The sequence below is a fragment of the Leucoraja erinacea genome, chromosome 19 (genome assembly GCF_028641065.1).
Source record: "Leucoraja erinacea ecotype New England chromosome 19, Leri_hhj_1, whole genome shotgun sequence".
NCBI lineage: Eukaryota > Metazoa > Chordata > Chondrichthyes > Rajiformes > Rajidae > Leucoraja > Leucoraja erinaceus.
The window spans coordinates 16658416-16671783 of record NC_073395.1 but is presented as its reverse complement, the minus strand read 5'-3'; the positions used below and the strand labels follow the sequence as shown (position 1 = coordinate 16671783).

Below are 13368 nucleotides of genomic sequence, written 5' to 3'. Positions count from 1 at the left end.
CATGTTGGAAGGCCGCATTAAGTTTGCTGTAATCTAAATAAGGCCGCATCCAAGAAACTTCAATTAGATATAGGATTATTTCGTTGAATCTTCTTCTACTCTTTGGTATTTTAAATACGTTCATTTTAAGATTAAAATAAAAAATAATAAAAGACGAACAAAAACATATTAATAAAAATAAAATAATTTGTTCTACAAAATTTGGATTCATTCAAAAGGCCGCACTTAATGGCCAAGAAGGCCGCAGGTTCCCCACCCCTGGTCTATGGTATATAGTCACACTAATCTGTTCTGTATTTATCCTTACAATATTCTATTGTGCTGCAGCAAGCAAGAATTTCATTGTCCTATCAGGGACACATGACAATAAACTCTCTTGACTAAACTTGACTCTTGACTCTTGTCTTGTCTTTCTCTACATAAGAACATAACAAATAGAAGCATTTGGCCTTTGACACCACCTCCTCCATTCAGTAACATCATGCTTGATGTTTTACCTCATTGCACTAACCCCATATCCATGGTTGCCTCTATATCTAAAACTATATCCATCTGTCTTGATTGTACTAAGTGACAGCCTCCCCAGACCTCTTCGTTAGAGAATTCCAAAGATTCATTATTCCTCCATGAAGAACTTTCTTCTCATCTGCCTTGAATAGAAGCTGTCTTATTTTGAGACTTTGACTTCTGTTTCCAGTTATCACTGCTGAGGGAAACATCAAAGTTGGACACATCCTGTTAGGAATAGAATTTTGTGTATTTTATTGTCGACGCCTTCCTAAGCTACAGTGTTCTTAATCTAAAGTGTTTTATGTGTACAGTTATTATTTAATCACAGGCTACTCCAATAGCTTTCCCCAAATCTGTCGCCATTGCGAAAGATGAGCACTTGGTGTGTGGGAACATGGCCAATGTGGGTTTCAAAATACATGCCTCACTGAATAGGATGAAATGTGTCTGCTTTTTACCTTGATTGGATCTAAATTCTGGAACTTCCTTCCCAATAGCTCTGTGGTAGTGCCTTCATCAGAAATACTGCAGTAGTTCAAAATGTGACCATCTTCTCGGGGGCAGTTAATGATGGGCAATAAATACTGGCTTTGCCAACAATGTCTGCCCCCTGCTTAAAATCTCCTATCCCCCATAACGTCTTATTTATTCACTTCCCTAAATTCCTCACTGTTTATTTGTCTTTGACTTCAACACCCAGGCAATCTTTTTTAATAGTTCTCTGTTCAATATGGAATCCAAATGGGTTTGGTAATTTTAAGTTTCAAGCCATAGTTAATTATTCTTGTTTGTATGCCATGACTTGCAAGTTTATTTGACTATTAATTTTTAATCTTCCAAGGTGGTGAGAAGGTGATCGATGTGATTGATGTGGCTCGGCAAGCTGATTGTAAGATGAAACTGCGGGAGTTTGTAGAATATTACAATGCCCAACGAACCAAAGTATTAAATGTTATTAGCCTGGAATTTTCTGATACAAAGTAAGTTGTTTGGGCTGAATATTGTTAAATGTGTTGGCATAGTAATGTGCGATGTCTTTAATGGTATGTGATCATGTGGCTGTTAAACGTGCATTATTTTTCATTTCCATGGGGTATCTGAAAGTAATTCAGTAGAATTAAAATGCCTGTTAATTGTTGACTAATTGCTTGTTAGTGTAAATCAAACAGCAAAATCCCACCAATCAGAGAGGGGGTAATGAACAGTTTGAGAAATGAAGCTGCCATTATGCTTGACCTTGCCTGTAGAGGGGAGGTTTGAGAGTTGTCGAGGCAAATTCATTGCAGTGATTTTTTTTTTTTTTTCTTAGACAATACTCAATGTTGACATGGTGTGCTGGTGTTGACAAAATGAATCCTTAAGTTTGTGGTTGTAGTGCCAATTAAGTGGTTAGCTTTATATATTGGCTAGTGGTCAAAATAGCTATGTGCATCCAGACCCCCTAAATGGATCCTTGGGCCAATCTAGGCTAGCCTAGATATTAAAGGTACCAGCTAAAACCAGGTTTAGATGATCAATCACAGCCTAGGAAATACAAAATGACCCATGCCAGAATTGCATTGGTCCTCCCAGACTCCCCAAATAGTCCTCTAATTGCCCAACTGGGGGGAGGGGGGGGGATCTGATAGGCACAAGGCAGTAGATAATTGCTATAGCATCAGTCAATTTGTATTCCCCAAGGTGCGATTGATCATTTAAAGCAAACATTTAGCCCGATGGCAAACATGTGGTCCAAAATTGACATTTTGATCCTAACCTCATTTGTATATGGCCCAATGTATTTTTAATGTTTATTATTAATGTACTTGTGTAAGGAATTATTAATTAAAGTATAATGGACTCAAATGTTAACCTTACCCCTAAGGAAAATTTATTTTGGTATGTTACATAATTACATTAAACCTTTAAATTCGAAAGATATTAACTCCATATTGTGTAACATATTCTGTACTTCAATATGTTTACCTGAGAATAATTCTGAAAAGAAAACTGGGTCTACCGTTATTCAGTTCTTAGATATGGCCATTTCAAAATAAACAGTATGCACCAAAATTAGACTGAAGTTGTCATTAGCAAAATTGGCAAAAGGTGAACAGCTGGGACATTTTTTGCATTGATAAAAAAATTAGCTGGATAACTGTTTCTAAGTTTTATATATATTTTAATACAGATGATATGATCTTAACAACTGTGTGGAAATTTTAGTGGGTTGTGCATCGAGATGTTAAGAAAAATCACAAATTTGCCCTAAAATGCTCATTTTTGCATTTATTTCTAGCTCATTGCATGCTATGATTTCCCAGTAGCATAATGGAATGGTAAATCATCATTACAATTTACAGGACCCTCCATGTACATTGCCTTACTACTAGTAGTAGCTAGGTTTGGTATTTGCCCAGGATGATATTAGCCTGTACTAAAAACCTTTTAATTGGAGAACAATGTTCAAGTTCAAGTGAGTTTATTGTCATGTGTCCCTGTATAGGACAATGAAATTCTTGCTTTGCTGAAGCACACAGAACATAGTAGGCATTTACTACAAAACAGATAAGTGTGTCCATATACCATAATATAAATATATACACACATGAATAAATAAACTGATAAAATGCAAATAACAGATAATGGGTTATTAATAATCAGATTTTTGTCGAGCCAGGTTTAATAGCCTGACGGCTGTGGGGAAGTAGCTATTCCTGAACCTGGTTGTTGCAGTCTTCAGGCTCCTGTACCTTCTACCTGAAGGTAGCAGGGAGATGAGTGTGTGGCCAGGATGGTGTGGGTCTTTGATGATACTGCCAGCCTTTTTGAGGCAGCGACCGCGATAAATCCCCTCGATGAAAGGAAGGTCAAAGCCGATGATGGACTGGGCAGTGTTTACTACTTTTTGTAGTCTTTTCCTCTCCAGGGCGCTCAAATTGCCGAACCAAGCCACAATGCAACCGGTCAGCACACTCTCTACTGTGCACCTGTAGAAGTTAGAGAGAGTCCTCCTTGACAAACCAACTCTCCGTAATCTTCTCAGGAAGTAGAGGCGCTGATGAGCTTTCTTGATAATTGCATTAGTGTTCTCGGACCAGGAAAGATCTTCAGAGATGTGCACACCCAGGAATTTTATGCTCTTGACCCTTTCAACCATCGACCCGTTGATATAAATGGGGCTGTGGGTCCCCCTCCTACTCCTTCCAAAGTCCACAATCAGTTCCTTGGTTTTGCTGGTGTTGAGGGCCAGGTTATTGCGCTGGCACCATATGGACAGTTGCTCGATCATTGCTCGATCAATGTGGACTAAAAATATTCTCCTTCAAAGCTTGTTCCTCCATTTGAATGTAGAAAACTTTTAAAATCTAGGTCATCAAAGTATTTTTTTATTAGTTTGGTTCAGGGTGGTAAACCTAACAAACATGAATAACAAATTATCAGTTTATGAATCACTAAAAAAATTAACATTATTGTAGCAATTATCTTCTTGATCTGTGATATATGGTAAGTAAATATTGCAAATGTTCCAAAATTCATACTTACAATTTTAAACACGAGACTGAATGTATTGAATCTAAAGTACAGAACAAGTATCTTCAAACTATTTGCTGACCATGCCACAGATAAAACATTCTATAATGGCATGAATTGCCATTAAACAACATTATTAAGTTTAATATTTTAAACATACACTCACTGCATCACTTTTGATATTGCAATTAAGTCCACACTACAGGATATCTGATACGGCTTTCTGTAGTTTTTCTTAAAGACAGGATTTGACTGTAAGCTTATCAAATTAGTCCATTCCCTATTATGAAGAAAAGTGTTAACGTTGTCTGCTCTGCCTGTTATTGAAATTGTTTGTTGATAATTCTCAGATGCTTTGATGTGCCGAGGTAGATTGCCTAAGTCTCTGAATACAGGTCAGGGGTCACTGTTGTTTAGACTGTGGGGTTAATGCTTTGGTTTAGTTCTTGGTCTTCCAAAGCCCATTTCTCAGTTGATCAGCTGTGCTGGGATCCTGGCTCTGGAGGTAGTTTTTTTTCATGTATCTAAGCTTGCTCATGGGTGGCTCCAAAGCTGTGTTGAACGTGTTTCCTCATTAACCTTGATTGTTGAGATGGTGTTGTGTGAGATGGGCTGGTTGGTGAAGAGCCTTGGCTTTCCAAAATGATTAGCATATGGTCCATTACTTTGCATGCTTCACCTCTGCTCGGCCTCTGCTTGTAGGTGTTAATTCCATGCCTGATGACTGAAGTTGAAGTGACTTTGATTTTCAAGGTACACAGTTCTTCAAGGATTGAATCCACATTAGGTCTTGGGATAACTCCTTCGCCAGCTGGAGGTGCTGGTTGAGGATTTTTTTGGTGCTTCCATGTGTCAGAAAATCAGGGTGATTCTTCTCTACTTACAGCAGTTGGATGCGTACTTACCTAAAAATAATCATGTTTACTGCGTCTCTAAGATCCCCAGCAAATTGATCACTAACCTGGTGAGGTCATGCCAGAAGTACTTCTCCACCATGTTTTTTAGTATTGCAATAGGAATTTTATCCACACCAGAGGCCACAATGCTGCCAAGGACATTCAAGTCAAAGGCAGTTATGGTTGAGGAAATAAAAGATGATGCATTACTGATGTCTTCATGAGTACTCTTCCAATATTGGCACTTGGAAGATGGATCCTTAATAGTTTCTCAGCACTGAATAATCCATGTATCTTCCAGTTAATCACTAGTTACTGGATTACTTGCATGTTATCTACCTACCATCTGTTTTTCAGATGTTTTTGTTCAACTGTGAGTTGGGGTGTTTTTGCCAGTGGTTTCAATGGTATTTCTCCTCGGGAACCCCTTGCATTTGAGATTTTTTTCATTCCCGATTCTCCTGGTCATGTCAAACAAGTCTGATATACCTTGTGGAGTGAATGTGAACTTAAGTACTGGCTTGGCATGATGGGGTCACTGCAGTTATGGTGGTTGGGAGACATCAAGTTGACCATGGAAACACTGTCCAAGAAGAGTGGTTTAGGCACCAGGATGATGAGGTAGGGCAGTTGTCATTTTGGCCGTCGGTGGTCCTGTTATAGCACGAATTATGTAGACATTGTTGCAGTCCCTCTAGAAGTCTCAAAAATACTAATGTGGGATCACAGGTATTGCCCAGAGACTTTGTGCTTGGCTCTCTCATATACACTGTTGGTTATGACAAAATCTGGATATGGATTGTTTTCTATATTCCTTCCCTGCCTGTCACATCAATCTGGTAGTTCAATTTCAATTCAACTTTATCACAAATTGAAATTGTCACTAACTACCAGCTTGTCTTTCTTTGGAACTTGGGTAAGGGATTGCACAAGATGTGAGGACTTTATTTTTCGACCTTGCTGGTTGCTTGTGCAGTTGACTGTAGTTTGCTGGTTTCATGAGCTGAATGATCCTGTAGTATTCCTTTCTCTAAGTATGCATGGAGGCCAAGCACATTCAGCAGACAGAATACACAACTATCTGAGCAATCCACCCACCCAGCCCTGACTACATCCACTGTGGCAGAGACTAGATCCCACAAAGAATCATTAGTCATGTCCGACCCCACAGGAATGCAGTGGACATCCTCAACCCAGGGGGCTCTGTGAAGAATTCTGTTTTTATTTTGGTGACTATGAATGTAAAATGGACTATTTCTGTTGAACTGCAGTCTTAACAGGATAAGGCATTATTCAAAATTGAGCTGATGTTAATGTCAAATGCAACGTTAACTTACTTGTTATTTATACCCCATTACAAGCTGCTCATTTATTCTCTTGATTTATACGCAGGATGTCAGACTTGGTGAAGGTTCCTGACATTGTACAGAAGCTTTCATGGGTGGAGAATTACTGGCCTGAAGATTCCATCTTTCCCAAGCCCTGTGTTCAGAAATATTGTCTGATGGGAATGGAGGACAGTTACACCGACTTCCACATTGACTTTGGAGGCACCTCTGTATGGTACCATGTACTGTGGGTAAGTGACCTGGTGTGAGCTTGAACTGTTCATGAAAGCAAAGTATATTATTCCAGCTCTGCATCCCTCCTCCAAGCTCCTCTCAAAATATTTGCTTAACTCAAAAATGTTGACATCTCTAAGATTAGAGGCTTGGAATAAGTTGGTCCTATTTGTGAAATCTTAACCACAGTTATCGGCTTATTATTTAATCATATTTCTCTGGAGCAAAATGACTCTTGCTTCTGATCCGTGGTACAAATCATAATAGAGTCCTAATCTTTGATTCCTCAAGCCTTCTTGGCATAGAGATTGCCTTCCTCTGCCCATTATTTACGCGCTTAGCAGCACAACTAGATTTGTGATGTGTTTGAAAATTAAGAACAAAATAAAAGGTTAGATTTTCCCACACATTACAGTTCACCTGAAGGATATTCCAGATGTAGAATATGGTAGTAAGTTGAAGTGTCACCACTTGTATGATGAGTCCTGTGCTGTGGTGAAAGATACAACTGTATGGGTGCAAATTGTATAACATTCTTTGAGGATTTATTGTAAAGCCCAAAAAAACACAACATTTTCTTCCTTGCAGGGTGATAAAATCTTTTACTTGATAAAGCCTACCAATGCCAATCTTGCACTTTATGAAAGTTGGAGCAGTTCTGTGAACCAGAGCGAAACATTCTTTGGAGACCAAGTGGATCGATGCTACAAGTGTGTACTGCAACAGGGACAGACACTTCTCATTCCCACAGGTATGGTGAAAAGGAGATGGCAACAGGGGCTTTCTATTCTGCCCCACACTTCATCATGGTTGGCATTGCACAATTTGCCTAATTACACACAAACAAGCAGGCTTTTACTGCCATTGAGTCTGTCCTGTTATCCAGATCGTGGCTAACTTATGATTGAACTTGACCCAATATATTTTCATACTACAATTTAAAATTACAAGTGATATAGCATCAGATTCAGCTTTGTTGAAGAATGTTTGTACCACTGTCATCTGAATGTATCTTTTTTCTAAATTTGCCACTGAAAATTTTGACTCTACTGTTCATTAGAAGTAAAATGTAAATCAAAAGATATTTTGCAAATGACGAAATACTTGAAGCAGAGAAATTGAATTAAGGTTTCATGTTTTGGACTTTGGTCAGGCATTGTCCTGTGGCTGTGCTGGGCCTTGGTTTGCTCTCTTGGTTCTACCCAAGCCTTTATTGTTGTTTTCAAGGCTGGATCCATGCTGTCCTAACCTCCAAGGATTGTATGGCTTTTGGTGGAAACTTTCTGCATAACCTCAACATTGGAACACAACTCAGGTTAGTAGCCACTCTGTATGCTTGACTATTCCTGAGCTTTCTCTCTCTGACAACCAATGTCATACTAGGTAAGCTGCCTATATATCAGCAGACTTATCAAAGATGGTTGTGTAATACATGCTTCAAGCATAAGACACTAATTGGATTTAGTTGGTTTCCTGGGTGGGAATGACATGCTTATGGTTTGGTGTAGACATATGGAGTGTGAACTTTGTGCAGTGAGGGAATACATTGAGTGCAAGATTACAGGCAGCAGTCATTGACAGATTGTCAGGTGGTGAAATTATTTTTCTGGTGCTCTGGCAGCAAATAGCCAGAGTGAAACTGAAAGACTGCATTTGTAAGGGCGAACGGGCTTCCAAATATCCTAACACATGCCATTCACTAGCTTTTAGAGTCGGAGATACAGCACGGAAGTTGACCCTTTGGTCCATCGAGTCGTGTCTGCCATCAACCAACTACCTACACTGCACCGGATCCTACATTATTTGCATTTTGCCCCACATTTCTATCAATTCCAGCCCCCCATCCCAAGATTCTACCATTCACCTACAGTGGCAATTTACTGTGGTCAATTAAACCACCAGCCTGCACGTCTTTGAGATGAGAGGGGAAACTGGAGAACCTAGGTGGCACAGTGGCGCAGCGGTAGAGTTGCTGCCTTACAGCGGCAGAGACCAGAGTTCGATGCTGGTGCTTGTCTGTACGAAGTTTTACGTTCTGCCTGTGACCTGTGTGGGTTTTCTCCGGGATATCTGATTTTTTTTTTTTCCTACTTTCCAAAGACGTACAAGTTTGTAGGTTAACTAGCTTGGTAAAATTATAAATTGTCCCTAGTGTATTGGGATCACTAGTCGGCACGGACTCGGTGGGCCGAAGGCGGTGTTTCGGCTATGTATCTCTAAACTAAACTCAACCTAGAGGAAATCCGTGTAGCCACAAGCAGAATGTGCAAACTTCATAACCAGCACCTGAGATCAGTCTGGTGTGTTCTGGTGCTTCAAGCACATATGCAGACCTTTAACAAAAATGTATTTTATTCTGCTGTCAGCCATGTGTTGTGGATCCTGACTGTAGCAGCAGGAGGCTTCCTGTCTCCAAAAAACATTGTTTAAAACAGGCAGTGAATGATACTCGTATGGAAAATAAATGACAGACTTTTTCAAGACATATTTATAATGCTGGAGCATAACCATTCAATGTAAAATATTCAGACACACTTGTGCATGCTGCTATTCCAGTAATCACTATGAACTTCACCCACAAATTTTTCAGGTTTTATCTTTCTTAATACTAAAACCTGCATCTGATTTAAAAAAATGTTTAATGGCATCAGTGTTGTAAAAAGCAGTTTTATTTTCCAACAACATTAAAACATGCTGTTATTAAGGTGACAGTTTACATAAATTGTGTTACCTGTCCATGTAGTGGATAAAAAGCAGATATGCCAGTGTGAGTACTTTGTATTCCAGCCAACACTCATTTCTTTACAGTGAGATCAACAGAACAAATCAGTTTTTTTTAAATGAAAAAAAAATGCTGGAGTAACATGCAGGTCAGATACCATCCCTGGAGAACATGGATAGTTGGTTTTGGGTCGGGACCCTTTTTCAGACTGATTGATTAGAGATTAGGTTACTGTCAGCATCAAGCCTTCTCTAAGTTGAAATTGGAGAATAAGGTTTATTCCTTGTCTAGGATAGATTGATATTGAGGAAATTAAGAAGAATGGGGATAGGACAGGATTATGCTACTGGGCTGGTGACCATGATCTTATTGAATAGTGGAGCAACTGTGAGGTGCCAATGGCCACAACATATATTTTAAATATTCTTCACCCTGAAATCCTCGAGTTCCTTTTTAAAATTGTGTTCTGCTACCAATGTATGCCAAGATTTGGTCTAAAAGGTTTAATAATGTGAAAAGCATGATTTTAAGACTGATCAGACAAATCTAATCTTTTATCAATGCCCATTCCCATGCAATCAGTAAAACATGCTGTTTTGTTGAACTGTCACTTGGTTTTAAATGCTTTATCTGCAGCTGCTTTCAGTCAGTCTGCTATTTAAAATGTCTTTGTACTTAATCTTTGTCTCTTAATCTTGGTCTTGTGTTTGATCTATCGTCATAACTAAAAAGTTGGAAAATAAACATGTTTTAAGATGAAGGCAAGGTGAGGCATGATAGGACTAAAGTAATATCTGTGAAGGGGTGGAGGCAACGTAAGAATAAATGGCACTTTCTTTGGATGAGAGGGATTAGGATTGGTAATCGTAGCTGAATGAGAGGTGTCAATGGAAGATGGATGAGAATAGAGGAGAGATCGAAGTGCAGGAAATGAGAGACCACGTGGAAATCTGAAATGAAATGATTCTACATCAGCAAGTCCAAAAGCCGATTGGATGACTGTGAGGAAGCAAACCTCCATTCAGTATGGAAGAATAAGCACAAGAAGTCTGTCCTCCATCCCACTCCCATTCTGCCCTCTTTGACTTTGATCTCTCACGCTCTTCCAGCAAGCACAAGGTGTAGCATTTCATTTTCTGTCTCCACATGTTACAACTTTCAGGACTTGACAACAATTTCAGAGAACTAGTCTTTCCAGTTTGTGACATAATTACCAGTTTTGATAAAAGGTTATCACCTTAAGGTTCACTCAGTTTTACTCTCTTCACAGATGCTGCCTGACCTGGATTTGTCTAGCATTTTGTTTAATTTCAGCTTTATGGCAATAACTGGTCTATCTCATCGTTTTAATGGTTATTTTATTCTGTTTCCCATGTTTTTTCATCTTTCCTGTTGCTGGATCAGCTGTGATTATTCTGCCTGCACCAGCGTTTGTGTAATTGAATTTCTGGGTCTCTACCCAATCACAGACATTCGCCCTTCTCTGCAACAAAAACATGTATGTTTTTTAAAACTTTTCCCAGCTTTGAAAGGTAATCAACTTGAAATGTTGGCTGTATTTCTATCTCCACAGATTTGCCTGACCTGCTAAAAAGCTCCAGCATTTGTTACTACTTCAGATTTTCAATCTCTGCAGCTTTTTGAGTTTTGAGCTTGCAACTTTTGTCTATTCTTACCACAACTCCTTATTCCCACCACCACATTGCTCACCCTGCCCACTCACAGACAGGTACTCCTGTTGAAAATTCTTCCTCCAGATTCTGGTAGCATTATAGCTAGGTCCACATTACACCAGGAGATTGAAAATTTCTGGAACTGGACAGAAAAGCAGCTGCTTTTGAGATCCTTGCATTGATGCTAGTTAATCTCTGAGCCTTCTATACTCCCTGTAATGAATATTTAAAGCAACAATCTTGTTCTGGGGTACAATCTAACAAAGCTAAAATTATTGGACAAGGGGATTTTATAGACTACTTCTTGCATTTCACCAGTCCATTGGAAGAAGAAGAGATCGGTAATATAGAATAATATTTATCTCTTGATTCCAGGATATATGAGATGGAGAAACGATTAAAGACTCCTGAACTTTTCAAGTTTCCGTATTTTGAAGCAATGTGCTGGTATGTGGCAAATGGCCTTCGGGAAACTCTAAAAGGTAAGGGAAGCAAATGGGACCTGAGCAGTAAGTAAGATGCTCGGTTTCATTCAATGACACTGCAAATTATAGTGCATTGCTAGTCTATTAAAATTAATTAACTCTGCTGCTGGGCCACTGTAATTAGATAATTTCCAACAAAGTTGGTTGAATTTAGATGGGCTTGTCAACTTATAAATATGGAGTGTTTGGTGAGAACCAAAATTCTTTCCACTTTTGGATGAAAATCCTACTCATTCAATACAAGTGTGATAAATAGATTGGGGGGGGGATCCAAAGAGGTGGGTGAACACTAATTGTCATGGGCATTCATATGGAAACTCAATACACTAAATCGTGTCATTTTCAACAAGCTTACAAACTAATTTCTAAAGGGTTTTGTAGGATTTTAGAAGTAGATCAAAGATTCAATGGCAATAAGGAAATCTAAAACAAATAAATTCATTGATTAGCTCATAGATCTGGGGATTTTATTTTGCAGGACAGCTTCAGTTACTGGATCTGTAGAATCTAGTTATCTTGTGTTATAGATTAAACAATCGAATAAACGCTTAAAATAACACAAAAGTTGCAATTAAGAGGGGCTTGTTTAAAAATATTTGCTCTTTTTTTATTGAATATTTTGTCTCAAGTCATCCATTACTTAACCACGATTGACTTTAATGGACTTAGTGCATTTCAATTTTGCTTCTGTTTAGAAATGAGGGAAGATGACTGTCAGCCGCAAGAATACCTGGTGCAAGGAGTCAAGTTGCTCATCCCATCACTTAAATGCTGGATTCAGAGGGAGGTAATGGCTTCTAAACACATTTTACTGTAGTTTGGTTCTTCAGAGGTGTAGGTATAGTTAGACTGTTCCTGTGGTGCAAATCATGTACATTTGAGTTTGATCAGATATTTGAAGGATCTGCAATGCATACTACCCAATGACAATTTAAAAAATTGAATCTGATACTACCCATGTCATTCAAATGCTCAGTTTCATTAAACATTATCAGTTTAACATTGCATTTGAAAAATGTACCTCTAACTAACTTCCAGCATTTCCCTGATGCTGCACTGGAAAGTCAGGCTGGATGGTGTTTTCAAGTGTAGCTTAAGATGATTGTAAGCTGCTAGAAAGGCTATATGAAGACAAAATGTAGACTTGGCTTGTATTCCGCGGAACCTGAACATCAAATTCAGTGAAATTATATTTGAAAGTTTATGATGTTCCAACTGAATAGAGTAGATGGAGAAAACCTCTCCTTGTGATGGCAAGTCCAAAGCTTTGAAATCGGTACTGGACTGTTCAAGAATGGTGTGTGAAAGCACTTTGATGCTGGAAACATTCGGCAGGCCAGGCAGAGCCGTGGAAAGCGAAAGAGTTTCAGGTCAATTAGTTCTCGTCTGCATTTTGCTTTTCTCAAATATTATGAAAATTACTCTTGTAAAACATTCCAGAGTTGAAGGTTAATAGGAAGTTTATGTCCAGGTTGCTGAATTCATAGTTGGCGTGAATAATTGAGGGTCCAACTTGGGATGCAAGGATGTTGATACAGATTATCAGTTATCCCAGAGGGTTATAGGGATGGAAGCTGCAGGTGGCACTGCTGCCTCTTAGCTCCAGCAGTACGGATTTGAACCCGACCTCGAGTGCTGACTGTGGAGTTTCCACACAGTGTCCTCAAACTGTGAGATTTCTTCCGGTTGTTCGTGTTTCCTCTCACATCCCAGAGATGTTCTGGTAGTTCAGTTGACTTCTGTAAATTGCCCCTAGTGCAAATGGGTGGTTGGAGAATTAGGGCGAGTTAACTGGGGTCTGTGAGAATCAGTTGCATGGACTTGGGTGAGAAATGGGATTCACAGGATTGCTCTGAGAGCTGGCATGGAGTTGATGGGCTGAAGAGTCTCAGTTTATGTAGTGATCACATTATAAAGTAGCTATAGAGGTGAGGAAGGACATGGTCATGGGGGAGATTTGATAGGATGATGAATTTTGAACTGGAGGAGCTGGTAAACAGTCTTCAT

The 13368-nt window shown here is 39.1% G+C and overlaps 1 protein-coding gene across 7 annotated transcripts in view; it reads left to right on the top strand.

Moving 5' to 3' along the window:
• Positions 1-13368, top strand: part of LOC129706266 (lysine-specific demethylase 7B-like) — a 72759-nt gene that overhangs the window by 27671 nt on the left and 31720 nt on the right. For all 7 annotated transcript variants that reach the window (XR_008725026.1, XR_008725027.1, XM_055650415.1 and 4 more), the window contains exons 5-10: positions 1352-1490; positions 6312-6498; positions 7070-7232; positions 7709-7796; positions 11252-11358; positions 12057-12148. Coding sequence is in view for 5 of the 7 variants with exons in the window: in XM_055650415.1 (XP_055506390.1) it covers positions 1352-1490; positions 6312-6498; positions 7070-7232; positions 7709-7796; positions 11252-11358; positions 12057-12148 (776 nt within the window). In the remaining 2 variants the exon portion in view is untranslated. The remainder of the gene's footprint in view (positions 1-1351; positions 1491-6311; positions 6499-7069; positions 7233-7708; positions 7797-11251; positions 11359-12056; positions 12149-13368) is intronic.